Source organism: Oncorhynchus tshawytscha, linkage group LG33 (genome assembly GCF_018296145.1).
Source record: "Oncorhynchus tshawytscha isolate Ot180627B linkage group LG33, Otsh_v2.0, whole genome shotgun sequence".
NCBI lineage: Eukaryota > Metazoa > Chordata > Actinopteri > Salmoniformes > Salmonidae > Oncorhynchus > Oncorhynchus tshawytscha.
In genome coordinates this window covers 47,262,893-47,278,576 of record NC_056461.1, presented here as the reverse complement: position 1 = coordinate 47,278,576, position 15,684 = coordinate 47,262,893, and the positions used below count along the sequence as shown (strand labels likewise).

The 15,684-nt window shown below is 45.2% G+C and overlaps 1 protein-coding gene across 2 annotated transcripts in view; it reads left to right on the top strand.

Annotated features, from left to right (window-relative positions):
- The window catches only part of map3k7cl (map3k7 C-terminal like), a 31,190-nt gene extending 23,680 nt beyond the window's left edge, over positions 1-7,510 (top strand). For both annotated transcript variants that reach the window (XM_042311504.1, XM_042311505.1), the window contains one exon: positions 6,511-7,510. In XM_042311504.1, coding sequence (XP_042167438.1) covers positions 6,511-6,703 — 193 coding nt within the window. In that variant the 3' untranslated portion in view covers positions 6,704-7,510. The remainder of the gene's footprint in view (positions 1-6,510) is intronic.
- The last annotated feature ends 8,174 nt before the right edge of the window (positions 7,511-15,684 follow it).

Here is a 15,684-nt window from a genome sequence, read left to right as displayed (position 1 = left end):
AATGTGGCGACCCCGCTGTAATTCCCCGGTTACCCCAATTTTTAATACCACTGCTTTTACAGGGATAGTTGAATACCTGTGGTTTATGGTTTAGTGGGGTACAGTAGCTATGTTACTGGTGCTGTAATCCGGGACATTGAGGTACATATTACTGGTGCTGTAATCCAGGACATTGAGGTAGCTATGTTACTGGTGCTGTAATCCAGGACATTGAGGTAGCTATGTTACTGGTGCTGTAATCCAGGACATTGAGGTAGCTATGTTACTGGTGCTGTAATCCGGGACATTGAGGTACATATTACTGGTGCTGTAATCCGGGACATTGAGGTACATATTACTGGTGCTGTAATCCAGGACATTGAGGTAGCTATGTTACTGGTGCTGTAATCCAGGACATTGAGGTACATGTTACTGGTGCTGTAATCCGGGACATTGAGGTACATATTACTGGTGCTGTAATCCAGGACATTGAGGTACATGTTACTGGTGCTGTAATCCGGGACATTGAGGTACATGTTACTGGTGCTGTAATCCGGGACATTGAGGTACATGTTACTGGTGCTGTAATCCGGGACATTGAGGTACATATTACTGGTGCTGTAATCCGGGACATTGAGGTACATATTACTGGTGCTGTAATCCTGGACATTGAGGTACATATTACTGGTGCTGTAATCCGGGACATTGAGGTACATATTACTGGTGCTGTAATCCGGGACATTGAGGTATATATATTACTGATATTGTAATCCAGGACATTGAGGTACAGTGGGGCAAAAAAGTATTTAGTCAGCCACCAATTGTGCAAGTTCTCCCACTTAAAAAGATGAGAGAGGCCTGGAATTTTCATCATAGGTACACTTCAACTATGACAGACAAAACGAGATAAAAAAATCCAGAAAATCACATTGTAGGATTTTTTATGAATTTATTTGCAAATTATGGTGAAAAATAAGTATTTGGTCAATAACAAAAGTTTATCTCAATACTTTGTTATATACCCTTTGTTGGCAATGACAGAGACAAATTTTATTGGTCACATACACATGGTTAGCAGATGTTAATGCGTGTGTAGTGAAATGCTTGTGGTTCTAGTTCTTGTTTTTAAATCGCAATGCCTACAGACGGAAGGCAGCACTGTGCAATTTGGGCAGACCACTCGCGCACGTGCGTTCGCCATCGTGCACATGTAAATATTGTCCATCCCCACCAGACGCGATCAGGACACGCAGGTTGAAATGTCAAAACCAACTCTGAAGCAACTATATTAATATTATAATAACAGCTAGCTTACTGTTGCTAGCTATTTTTTCCTGGGATATAAACATTGGGTTGTTATTTAACCACAAGGTCCTCTACTCTGACAATGAATCCACAGATAAAAGGGAAAACCAAGTTAGTTTCCAGTAATCTCTTCTCCTTCAGGCTTCTTCTTCTTTGGACAAAAATAGGCATGTTTCTCGACATATCCACTGACTTTGAGAAGGGATTGTGTGACGATAGCAACCGCGTGACGCAGCATGTCAACGTGAATGTTATTGGTCATTGGTTTGTTCATTGGTTTCCTATCTCCTGTCTATAACATCTCTGGCAGCGGCAGAAAAGTAGGAAAATTTGCTAAACCCTCCGTCAAATTGGTAGGAATATCGCACAGATATGATCAATGGCACATTCGAGAGAAGACATCCTCCTGACTTATGACATTTTGCCAGTATTGAAATCTGACATGTATGATAGACGTTTTCACTATGGTATTCCTATTAATAACTTCCAGTGTAGTAAGAGAGACTTTATCACAGTGCTATGTCATACTGTAATACTAGGAAAGTTGAGAAATAAGTATAGTAGGCCTAGCCTATAGAAAGCTGATGGGATCCTCCTCTTTTTAATAGAGGCCATCACTCTGTTTTCTCACGCAATTGCACAGCCTATAGAAATGTTGAGCAACATGAGCTCATTACCTCTCATCGAGTGTATGATTTGATTTCCGAATACAATTGCATTGATGTCAGAGTGATTAGAGGGACAATAGAGTGCTGAGTACCAGGTCATTAGCGACCAGCAGTTGGCAAGTTTGCTAGGCGACTAATGATCATCAGCAAAATCAGAGCGCAGTTTAGGGTTAGGACTAGGGAGGGTTAGGACTAGGGAGGGTTAGGACTAGGGAGGGTTAGGACTAGGGAGGGTGAGAACTAGGGAGGGTGAGGACTAGAGAGGGTTAGGACTAGGGAGGGTTAGGACTAGGGAGGGTTAGGACTAGGGAGGGTTAGGACTAGGGAGGGTGAGAACTAGGGAGGGTTAGGACTAGCAAATCAAGGCGGTGTGATAATGATGTATGGAGATATATGCAAATCAAGGCTGTGTGATAATGACGTATGGAGATATATGCAAATCAAGGCTATGTGATAATGACGTATGGTGATATATGCAAATCAAGGCGGTGTGATAATGACGCATGGAGATATATGCAAATCAAGGCGGTGTGATAATGACGTATGGAGTGATGTGCTAATTAATGCTGTTAATTAAACACTAGGTGGTGCCATTATGTCAAAAGGCAACAATGTTGATGAAGATGATGAAGATGATGAAGTTCTGTACAGTCTACCTCTTTAGGTTACAACATGCTGTTAAAGGTTAATAATGACACCTGTGAAAACTTGAGAATTGTGGCACAGGGATTTACACTGAGATAGAAGATGAGGTTGTATATTGGTTCAGATATTTGGGTAAAATGTCAGAGAAGATGAGGTTGTATATTAGTTCAGATATTTGGGTAAAATGTCAGAGAAGACGAGGTTGTATATTGGTTAAGATATTTGGGTAAAATGTCAGAGAAGATGAGGTTGTATATTGGTTCAGATATTTGGGTAAAATGTCAGAGAAGACGAGGTTGTATATTAGTTCAGATATTTGGGTAAAATGTCAGAGAAGATGAGGTCTAGCCTAGTGGTTAGAGTGTAGAGGCGGCAGGTAGCCTAGTGGTTAGAGTGTAGAGGCGGCAGGGTAGCCTAGTGGTTAGAGTGTAGAGGTGGCAGGGTAGCCTATTGGTTAGAGTGTAGAGGCGGCAGGTAGCCTAGTGGTTAGAGTGTAGAGGCGGCAGGGTAGCCTAGTGGTTAAAGTGTGGAGGCGGCAGGTAGCCTAGTGGTTAGAGTGTAGAGGTGGCAGGGTAGCCTAGTGGTTAGAGTGTAGAGGCGGCAGGTAGCCTAGTGGTTAGAGTGCAGAGGTGGCAGGGTAGCCTAGTGGTTAGAGTGTAGAGGCGGCAGGGTAGCCTAGTGGTTAGAGTGTAGAGGCGACAGGTAGCCTAATGGTTAGAGTGTAGAGGCGGCAGGTAGCCTAGTGGTTAGAGTGTAGAGGTGGCAGGGTAGCCTAGTGGTTAGAGTGTAGGGGCGGCAGGTAGCCTAGTGGTTAGAGTGTAGAGGCGGCAGGGTAGCCTAGTGGTTAGAGTGTAGAGGCGGCAGGTAGCCTAGTGGTTAGAGTGTAGAGGCGGCAGGGTAGCCTAGTGGTTAGAGTGTAGAGGCGGCAGGTAGCCTAGTGGTTAGAGTGTGAGGCGGCGGCAGGTAGCCTAGTGGTTAGAGTGTAGAGGCGGCAGGTAGCCTAGTGGTTAGAGTGTGGAGGCGGCAGGTAGCCTAGTGGTTAGAGTGTAGAGGCGGCAGGATAGCCTAGTGGTTAGAGTGTAGAGGCGGCAGGGTAGCTTAGTGGTTAGAGTGTAGAGGCGGCAGGTAGCCTAGTGGTTAGAGTGTAGAGGCGACAGGTAGCCAGGTGGTTAGAGTGTAGAGGCGGCAGGTAGCCTAGTGGTTAGAGTGTAGAGGCGGCAGGTAGCCTAGTGGTTAGAGTGTAGAGGCTGCAGGGTAGCCTAGTGGTTAGAGTGTAGAGGTGGCAGGGTAGCCTAGTGGTTAGAGTGTAGAGGCGGCAGGGTAGCCTAGTGGTTAGAGTGTAGAGGAGGCAGGGTAGCCTAGTGGTTAGAGTGTAGAGGCGGCAGGGTAGCCTAGTGTTTAGAGTGTAGAGGTGGCAAGTAGCCTAGTGGTTAGAGTGTAGAGGCGACAGGTAGCCTAGTGGTTACAGTGTAGAGGCGGCAGGGTAGCCTAGTGGTTAAAGTGTGGAGGCGGCAGGTAGCCTAGTGGTTAGAGTGTAGAGGCGGCAGGTAGCCTAGTGGTTAGAGCGTTGGGCTAGTAACCAAAAGGTTGCAAGTTCAAATCCCGAGCTGACAAGGTACAAATCTGTCGTTCTGCCCCTGAACAGGCAGTTAACCCACTGTTCCTAGCGTGTCATTGAAAATAAGAATTTGTTCTTAACTGACTTGCCTTGTAAAATAAATGTTTTTTTGTTTTGTTTAATGAGTTTATTATTTTTGAAAGCTGTAATTTGTATTTATAAAATACTTTTCTGTACAATATTATTTATAGCTGCTCACCATATTGTGGCCCCCTTTCACCATACATTGGTATCAGTCTGATGGCACTATGGTGTGAAAAGAGCGGCCGCTAAATTAACAACACTGAGTATACAAAACATTAGGAACACCTAATATTGAGTTGCATAACTAAGTGGCTTGGGGAACAAAACATTGATATTTTGGGTCCATGGCCAGGAAACTCCCCAAACCTTAATCCTATTGAGAACTTGTGGTCAATCCTCATGAGGCGGGTGGACAAACAAAACCCCACAAATTCTGACAAACTCCAAGCATTGATTGTGCAAGAATGGGCTGCCATCAGTCAGGATGTGGCCCAGAAGTTGATTGACAGCATGCCAGGGCGGATTGCAGAGGTCTTGAAAAAGAAGGGTCAACACTGCAAATATTGAGTCTTTGCATCAACTTCATGTAATTGTCAATAAAAGCCTTTGACACTTATGAAATGCTTGTAATTATACTTCAGTATTCCATAGTAACATCTGACAAAAATATCTAAAGACACTGAGGCAGCAGACATTGTGAAAATTAATATTTGTGTCATTCTCAAAACTTTTGGCCACGACTGTACACTGATTTGAAGTAGATTTAACAAGTGACATCAATAAGGGATCATAGCTCTCACCTGGATTCACCTGGTACAGTCTATGTAAAGATTGAAAGAGCAGGTGTTCCCGATGCTTTTATCCAGAGTGACAGTGCATTCAGCTGATAGACAACAACATATCACAGTCATAGCAGGTAAGGTGTTTTTGTAACAGTACTGAGAACAGTGTTGCTGTTCGGGCCGGTTTCAAGTATTTGAATGAAATACAATACTTTGCTAAAGTATCGTAGATTTTTTTCTCGATACGTTAGTCTTTGGGGGTAACTTTGTAGTTGTATTTTTGTCATTTTTGCCTATCGATGGGTATAGTACAGTAAAATGGTGTTCAACACAATGTTTATCATCAAGCACACGTATTCATGGCGAACCTGGTGATGAGAACTGCAGTGCAATGCAACACCTCTTACGGATATTACACTATTACACAAGAAGATGACACATCATGTGTGACTGGTCTGAAAGACTGGTTAACTGTAAATACCCCTGCAGACGTTGAGACTGATCCCAGACCTGTATGTAGGTGTGTGTGAGAGAGAGAGAGAGAGAGAGAGAGAGAGAGACAGAGACAGAGACAGAGACAGAGAGAGAGTTGGAGAGACAGAGAGAGAGAGAGTTAGAGTGAGTGAGAGAGAGAGGAGCTGAGTGTTTAGGATTGCAACACCTGCTCTGCCTCACATGTTGGCACAGAAAAACACCCACACACAGTCAAACAGAGACACCGATATACGATATGTTCTATCCTCGTAGGGACCTCAAATGAATTTACTTTCAAAATCCTATTTTCCTTAATCCTAACCCTAACCCATCACCCCTTAACCCCATACCCCTAACCCCTCACCCCTTAACCCCATACCCCTCACCCCTTAACCTTAACCCTAACCCCTCATCCCTTAACCCCATACCCCTTAACCATAACCCCTCACCCCTTAACCTTAACCCTTACCCCTCACCCCTTAACCTTAACCCTAACCCCTCACACCTTAACCCCTCACCCCTTAACCCTAACCCCTCACCCCTTAACCCCATACCCCTCACCCCAATTCAAACCCTAATTGTATACCTAACCCCTAAACTTAGAATAGCCTTTGTCCTCATGGGGAGAATTTCCCCCTTGTTTAACTACCTATATCCTTTTGTGGACTTCTGGGGATTTTAGGTCCCCACAAGGATAGAAGAACCAACACACACACACACACACACACACACACACCCCACTACCACAGTCCAAAGGCCATAGTTTGTTTAGAGAGTGGGATGGCGGTCTGCCAGATTAGGTCACAACACACTGGCTACCAGACTACTTACTTGACTTATCTAACCATTTAAACCAGGAAGTCCCATTCAGATAAACATCTGGCATTGAAGGCACTTGTAGTTGAAACCCTATTCCCTATGTAAATGCCCTACGTTTGCCCCATGGCCCAGCTTTTAATCTGTGAATTCACCTGGTTCCCACTGCCACCTTTAACCTCTCCCCTTTACTCTCCAGGCGGGAGCTGCTGGCAGAGCTGGCGGGGGACGAGTTTGTTGCCGTGGAAATGGCCTGTCTGGAGGATGAGTTCCGTGTCCTGTCGGAGGAGAACGCCACGCTGCTCAACGTCCACACTGAGCGAGCTCAGCAACTGGAGACGCTCAGCTCCACCAATCGGAATCGGACAGGCCAGGACAGCTCCTCCACGTGACCCCCTTGAACTCGACTTGACCCCGAGCGACGATGACCTCGCTCGAGACCTTCAAACCGACGCTACGGCCCGTATTCCAAAAGTGCTGATCTAGGATCAGTTCCCCTCTGTTCATATATTCATATTTATTAAGATCTAAAAATGCCAAACTGATCCTAAATCAGCACTCTTGCTCTGAGCCTCAACTTGGATATGGGTCCCTGAAAACATTACTACCGATAGCTGTCAAATCCTTGCTTCCTCTGTCCTTGTTTCCTTATCTCCTTTCTAAGAGCGTTTTGTTTACTTATCTCCTTTTAAGAGCAAAGGAGAAGAGGATACAAGGTCCCTCGTTTGGGACCTTCTCTTCCAATGCACTTTGAGAGGAACTTACGGACCAGGGTTTGGGGCCAATTCTATTTCAATTCCAATGATGGGTTTCTGATTTCTAAACTTTAAAAAAATATATTGTTAATCATCAGTTATACTAGAGACACGAGGAGTGTCACAGTCTGGTTTCTACACCAGAAGTTAATGGGTATCTGTAGGAGTAATGTATAAGGTTGGAGTCAAGAAAGGTTACATAGGAGCCAGGGGGCTTTGGGAGGTGCTGAGTAGAGGAGAGGCAATCGCATGATTATGGCGGAGAGCTGTGGATTAGTAAAGAATGTAGAGGTCAGGTCAGGTCACATTAAGGGAGAAGGAACTGTGCGTTGCCCGCATGACTTTACTTCCTGTCTAGTATAAAGATGTTTAGAGAGAAGCAGGAGACTTTGTCTTATGCAGCTGCATTGACCCAATGGGTGAATAAACTTGGTTTAAGTTTGACTAATCGTCCGTGAGTTTTACTATCTAACTGGAGTCGATTCAGGAAGTACACTGAAATCCTAACTCGAATTCCTCTTCATTGCGTTTCAATGAGCGCAATTTGGAATTTTCAATGAGCGGAACTTTCTCAATTGACCGGAACTCAAATGGAATGAATCCCAACCCTGCTAAGGAAACAAGGACAGAGGAAGCAAGGACTTAGTAGTAGTAGTAGTAGTAGTAATAATAGTAGTAGTAGTAGTAGTAGTAGTAGTAGTAGCAGTAGTAGTAGTAGTAGTAGCAGTAGTAGTAATAATAGTAGTAGTAGTAGTAGCAGTAGTAGTAGTAGTAGTAGCAGTAGTAGCAGTAGTAGCAGTAGTAGCAGTAGCAGCAGTAGCAGCAGCAGCAGCAGCAGCAGCAGCAGCAGCAGCAGCAGCAGCAGTAGCAGTAGCAGTAAGCAGCAGCAGCAGCAGCAGCAGCAGCAGCAGCAGCAGCAGCAGCAGCAGTAGCAGCAGCAGCAGCAGCAGCAGCAGCAGCAGCAGCAGTAGCAGTAGTAGCAGTAGCAGCAGCAGCAGCAGTAGCAGCAGCAGCAGCAGCAGCAGCAGTAGTAGTAGTAGCAGCAGCAGTAGCAGCAGCAGCAGCAGCAGCAGTAGCAGCAGTAGTAGCAGCAGTAGTAGCAGCAGTAGTAGTAGCAGCAGCAGCAGCAGCAGCAGTAGTAGCAGTTGCAGTAGTAGTAGTTGCAGTAGCAGCAGTAGTAGTAGCAGTAGCAGCAGCAGCAGTAGTAGCAGTAGCAGTAGTAGTAGTAGCAGTAGTAGTTCTAGCAGTAGTAGTAGCAGTAGTAGTAGTAGCAGTAGTAGTAGTAGCAGTAGTAGTACTAGCAGTAGTAGTAGTAGCAGTAGTAGTAGTAGTAGGCTCTGTGAGTCTCTGGGCTTGTGGAGACATACAGGTGGTGTGATGTGGTCCAAAATGTTTTCAGGGGGGCTTCCCCGCTCTCTCTCCCCCTTTCCTCTCCCCTCCATGGATCTAAAGGATCCCATCAGTTCCCCAGGTTCATACTATACCACCCAGGATCAACTTTGAGTTGATGATTCTGTATGAGGTAGAAATGCAATACACTGTAAGACATATGGATGTTGTGGTGCGAACTCAATAGATATTCTGTAGTGAAATAATGGTAGCGTTGACAAAATAAATAAATTGTATTTGTTAATAAAAGAAGGAGTGGGTTTGTGAGAATGACAATGTTGTTTTTTTATGGTAATTCCCTGTGGTAACTGTTATTAACTGTGGTAATTGAAAACACAATATGACAATGACACATTCTGTATGTGGCACAATAAAGTTCTCTCTTATGAATTAAAAAATATATAATAATACATTTTAGGTGGATGTCCTTCAGCACGATCTTTTAGTTTCATTTCCTGTAGAATGTTTGCGTATTGATGACCTCACTTCATGGCAACACTCCATTACCACGGAATAGGGAACTGTCTGTTTCACAATGACATTGAATTATTCTAGGATTGTGAAACTTGACATCAGCTGTTAACATTATGTCTGACTCTCGCCCCCATATTGACTCTCACTTTTGCTCTCTCCTCCTCGTTGTCTGTCTCTCTCTCTCTCTCCCTCATTGTTTCTCTCCCCCCTCTCTCTTGCTTTCCCTTCTCCATCTCTCCATCTCTTTTGATCTCTCTCTCTCTCTCTCTATATATATATATACAGTATATCACAAAAGTGAGTACACCCCTCACATTTTTGTAAATATTTCAGTATATCTTTTCATGTGAAGAAATGACATTTTGCTACAATGTAAAGTAGTGAGTGTACAGCTTGTATAACAGTGTAAATTTGCTGTCCCCTCAAAATAACTCCACACACAGCCATTAATGTCTAAACCGCTGGCAACAAAAGTGAGTACACCCGAAGTGAAAATGTCCAAATTGTATGAAATGTAGAGCAACAATTCAGATCCTCAGAGATCCTCTTTGCCATGAGGTGCCATGTTGAACTTCCAGTGACCAGACAGTATGAGGGAGTGTGTGAGCGATGACACCAAATTTAACACACCTGCTCCCCATTCACACCTGAGACCTTGTAACACTAACGAGTCACATGACACCGGGGAGGGAAAAAGGCTAATTGGGCCCAATTTGGACATTTTCACTTACGGGTGTACTCACTTTGGTTTCTAGCGGGTTTAGGCATTAATGGCTGTGTGTGGAGTTATTTTGAGGGGACAACAAATACTGAAATATTTACAAAAATGTGAGGGGTGTACACACTTTTGTGATATACTGTATATACACTGCTCAAAAAAAATAAAGGGAACACTAAAATAACTCATCCTAGATCTGAATGAATGAAATATTCTTATTAAATACTTTTTTCTTTACATAGTTGAATGTGCTGACAACAAAATCACACAAAAATGATCAATGGAAATCAAATGTATCAACCCATGGAGGTCTGGATTTGGAGTCACACTCAAAATTAAAGTGGAAAACCACACTACAGGCTGATCCAACTTTGATGTAATGTCCTTAAAACAAGTCAAAATGAGGCTCAGTAGTGTGTGTGGCCTCCACGTGCCTGTATGACCTCCCTACAACGCCTGGGCATGCTCCTGATGAGGAGGCGGATGGTCTCATGAGGGATCTCCTCCCAGACCTGGACTAAAGCATCCGCCAACTCCTGGACAGTCTGTGGTGCAACGTGGCGTTGGTGGATGGAGCGAGACATGATGTCCCAGATGTGCTCAATTGGATTCAGGTCTGGGGAACGGGCGGGCCAGTCCATAGCATCAATGCCTTCCTCTTGCAGGAACTGCTGACACACTCCAGCCACATGAGGTCTAGCATTGTCTTGCATTAGGAGGAACCCAGGGCCAACTGCACCAGCATATGGTCTCACAAGGGGTCTGAGGATCTCATCTCGGTACCTAATGGCAGTCAGGCTACCTCTGGCGAGCACATGGAGGGCTGTGCGGACCCCAAAGAAATGCCACCCCACACCATGACTGACCCACCACCAAATCGGTCATGCTGGAGGATGTTGCAGGCAGCAGAACGTTCTCCACGGCGTCTCCAGACTGTCACGTCTGTCACATGTGCTCAGTGTGAACCTGCTTTCATCTGTGAAGAGCACAGGGCGCCAGTGGCGAATTTGCCACTCTTCGTGTTCTCTGGCAAATGCCACAAACGTCCTGCATGGTGTTGGGCTGTAAGCACAACCCCCACCTGTGGACATCAGGCCCTCATACCACCTTCATGGAGTCTGTTTCTAACCGTTTGAGCAGACACATGCACATTTGTGGCCTGCTGGAGGTCATTTTGCAGGGCTCTGGCAGTGCTCCTCCTGCTCCTCCTTGCACAAAGGCGGAGGTAGCGGCCCTGCTGCTGGGTTGTTGCCCTCCTACGGCCTCCTTCACGTCTCCTGATGTACTGGCCTGTCTCCTGGTAGCGCCTCCATGCTCTGGACACTACGCTGACAGACACAGCAAACCTTCTTGCCACAGCTCTCATTGATGTGCCATCCTGGATGAGCTGCACTACCTGAGCCACTTGTGTGGGTTGTAGACTCCATCTCATGCTACCACTAGAGTGAAAACACCGCCAGCATTCAAAAGTGACCAAAACATCAGTCAGGAAGCATAGGAGCTGAGAAGTGGCCTGGTCACCACCTGCAGAACCACTCCTTTATTGGGGGTGTCTTGCTAAATGCCTATAATTTCCACCTGCTGTCTATTCCATTTGCACAACAGCATGTAAAATGTATTGTCAATCAGTGTTGCTTCCTAAGTGGACAGTTTGATTTCACAGAAGTGTGATTGACTTGGAGTTACATTGTGTTGTTTAAGTGTTCCCTTTATTGTGTTGAGCAGTGTATATTATTCTACATCTTTCTTTACCTCTCTCTCTCAGTGGAAGGAAGGACAGTAGCAGGTGACTACTGTGATTTAGCCAATTCAATTGCAGTAATTCCGTTACAGATTTGTTAGTAATTCCGTTACCAATTTGTTAACAGAATTACGAGTTTGAATCACTTAATTCATCAAAGAAACTTGTTAACAAATCTTCTAGATATGTGGGGGTTTTTTGGTAACGGAATTTCAAGGTTTCCATTCAATTGGCGACAGATTTTCATGCCAAAATGTATAGATCTGCATAAAAACTCTGCTCATTTCCCCACCATAGATGTTAAAAGGCTGTGCATGACGATTTAGTGCACATAAAAATACCTTTTATGGGTTAAATTCCTATTTGATCTAATAAAACATTTATTGTTAAGTGGGTTTCCATCGAATTTTTAACTCTAAAGAACATTTAGCATTATATTGCGTGTACCCCCTCTAGTACAGCACCCCGGGTGCCCCCTCTAGTACAGTGCCCCCTCTAGTATTGGCCTGTGCTCTCTAGCCAGCAGCACCCCGGGTGTAGATACAGTGCTGTTGGTCAGAGCGCACGCATATAGCCTTCGTGATGAGATTATTATGGACTAAAGAGCAAGATTATTTTTATTTGTCAAATTGACAGTCAATCATCGATCATCTTGTCATCAGAATAAGACCCTCAATATTTATTGGAAAGGAGCATCAAGCTCATCACCGTGACCTTTCACCCCCCGGTGAAGTTCATCATAACTTATTTGAGATCTGTAACCTAATAAAATGCAGGTTTTCCCAAGGAGTCGTAGTGGGAGGACCACACAACGCCATCACTTAACTCCATGTTTACTTCAATAGGATGGTTATTATAGTGATTCCACCAAACTGACTTGTTGCGGATAAAAATCAGTGTTGACGACATAATGTATTTTTTCACTTAATATTTCATGCACCGAATAAGAATCTAAAGTTCAATGTGTTTCCATTTGACACTATACTGATAGTTTTGTCACTGTTGCATTAAATAGAAAATATTCCCACTCTGGTCTTAGTGCCTGCTCTCTAGCTAACAGCTACTCTGGTCTTAGTGCCTGCTCTCTAGCTAACAGCTACTCTGGTCTTAGTGCCTGCTCTCTAGCTAACAGCTACTCTGGTCTTAGTGCCTGCTCTCTAGCTAACAGCTACTCTGGTCTTAGTGCCTGCTCTCTAGCTAACAGCTACTCTGGTCTTAGTGCCTGCTCTCTAGCTAACAGCTACTCTGGTCTTAGTGCCTGCTCTCTAGCTAACAGCTACTCTGGTCTTAGTGCCTGCTCTCTAGCTAACAGCTACTCTGGTCTTAGTGCCTGCTCTCTAGCTAACAGCTACTCTGGTCTTAGTGCCTGCTCTCTAGCTAACAGCTACTCTGGTCTTAGTGCCTGCTCTCTAGCCAACAGCTCACACATACAGTACAGTGCTGGGTAGGCTAGTCTACATGATGAGATTATTATGGATAAAAGCAAAAATATTTGTATTTGTCAAACTCCTCTTTCCCCTCTAATCTTCCTGGCTACGCCCTCAAATATGGCCTTTTCCCCCCGGGTAGCTACTGTAAAGTAATGTCTGACCACAATGCCAGCAAACATTTTGGTCTCCAACTTTGTCCAAAGTCTCCTACCACTGTCGTCCATTTTATTAGCTAGCTAGCGGGACTTCAAGCAGAAAGGAAGAGACGATCTTTCAAGTGCAACGGGTAAAGTTGTTGGTGGAAAAGAATATGGAAGTTGTCCTTTTAAAAATGAAAAATGACATTACACACTGTTGGACCTGTATGGACCTTCAGTAGCCTGATTCCATCCAGACTGAGGAGGAATCTGAACACAATGAGTCCCTGACCAGCTAGATCTGAACACAATGAGTCCCTGACCAGCTAGATCTGAACACAATGAGTCCCGATCAGCTAGATCTGAACACAATGAGTCCCCGACCAGCTAGATCTGAACACAATGAGTCCCCGACCAGCTAGATCTGAACAAAATGAGTCCCCGACCAGCTAGATCTGAACACAATGAGTCCCCGACCAGCTAGATCTGAACACAATGAGTCCCCGACCAGCTAGATCTGAACACAATGAGTCCCCGACCAGCTAGATCTGAACACAATGAGTCCCCGACCAGCTAGATCTGAACACAATGAGTCCCCGGCCAGCTAGATCTGAACACAATGAGTCCCTGACCAGCTAGATCTGAACACAATGAGTCCCTGACCAGCTAGATCTGAACACAATGAGTCCCTGACCAGCTAGATCTGAACAAAATGAGTCCCCGACCAGCTAGATCTGAACAAAATGAGTCCCCGACCAGCTAGATCTGAACACAATGAGTCCCCGACCAGCTAGATCTGAACACAATGAGTCCCCGACCAGTCTGAACACAATGAGTCCCGACCAGCTAGATCTGAACACAATGAGTCCCCGACCAGCTAGATCTGAACACAATGAGTCCCCGATCAGCTAGATCTGAACACAATGAGTCCCCGACCAGCTAGATCTGAACACAATGAGTCCCCGATCAGCTAGATCTGAACACAATGAGTCCCCGACCAGCTAGATCTGAACACAATGAGTCCCCGACCAGCTAGATCTGAACACAATGAGTCCCCGACCAGCTAGATCTGAACACAATGAGTCCCCGGCCAGCTAGATCTGAACACAATGAGTCCCGGACCAGCTAGATCTGAACACAATGAGTCCCTGACCAGCTAGATCTGAACACAATGAGTCCCTGACCAGCTAGATCTGAACACAATGAGTCCCCGACCAGCTAGATCTGAACACAATGAGTCCCTGACCAGCTAGATCTGAACACAATGAGTCCCTGCCCAGCTAGATCTGAACACAATGAGTCCCCGACCAGCTAGATCTGAACACAATGAGACCCTGACCAGCTAGATCTGAACACAATGAGTCCCTGACCAGCTAGATCTGAACACAATGAGTCCCTGTCTTTTGCATCGCAGAAGTCGCATGTACACTGAGTGTACAAAACATTATGAACATTGTTAGTGTCCATGCCCTGATGAATTGAGGCTGTTCTGAGGGCTAAAACCGAGGGGTGCAACTCAATATTACGAAGGAGTTCTTAATGTTTTGTGTAAGTGTCAAGTGTATACACGGCTTAAAATACATATAAATTCATAATATCTATTCTTCTCTCTCTCTCTCTGTTAAACACACACACACACACACACACACTTGATCAAAGCAACTCCATTCACACAATCCTGAACGACCGCCCCCAGATGGTGAAGGTAGGAAACAACATCTCCACTTCGCTGATCCTCAACACAGGGGCTCCACAAGGGTGCGTGCTCAGCCCCTTCCTGTACTCCCTGCTCACCCATGACTGCGTGGCCATGCACCCCTTCAACTCAATCATCAAGTTTGCAGACGACACAACAGTAATAGGCTTGATTACCAACAACGACGAGACAGCCTACAGGGAGGAGGTGAGGGCACTCGGAGTGTGGTGTCAGGAAAATAACCTCTCACTCAACGTCAATACAACAAAGGAAATGATCGTGGACTTCAGGAAACAGCAGTGGGAGCACCCTCCCCCCATATCCACATCGACGGGACAGCAGTGGTGAAGGTGGAAAGTTTTAAGTTCCTCTGTGTACACATCACAGACAAACTGAAATAGTCCACCCACACAGAAAGTGTGGTGAAGAAGGCGCAACGGCGCCTCTTCAACCTCAAGCCAAATTTCTTCAGCCTCCTGTCACCTAAAACCCTCACAAACTTTCACAGATGCACAATTGAGAGCATCCTGTCGGGCTGTATCACCGCCTGATATGGCAACTGCACCGCCCACAACCACAGGGACCTCCAGAGGGTGGTGCGGTCTGCACAACGCATCACCGGGGCAAACTACCTGCCCTCCATGACACCTACAGTACCCGATGTCACAGGAAGGAAAAAAGATAATCAACAACAACAACCACCCGAGCCACTGCCTGTTCACCCCGCTATCATCCACAAGGCGAGGTCAGTACAGGTGCGTCAAAGCTGGGACCGAGAGACTGAAAAACAGCTTCTAGCTCAAGGCATCAGACTGTTAAACAGCCACCACTAACACAGAGAGGCTCAAATGGCTCACTAGTAACTTTAACAATGCCACTTTAATAATGTTTACGTATCTTACATTACTCATCCCATATGACTACACTGTATTTTATACCATCTATTGCATCTTGCCAATGCCGCTCTGTCATCGCTCATTTAAATATTTTTACGTGTATATTCTTATTCCATTCCTTTACTTAGATTTGTGTC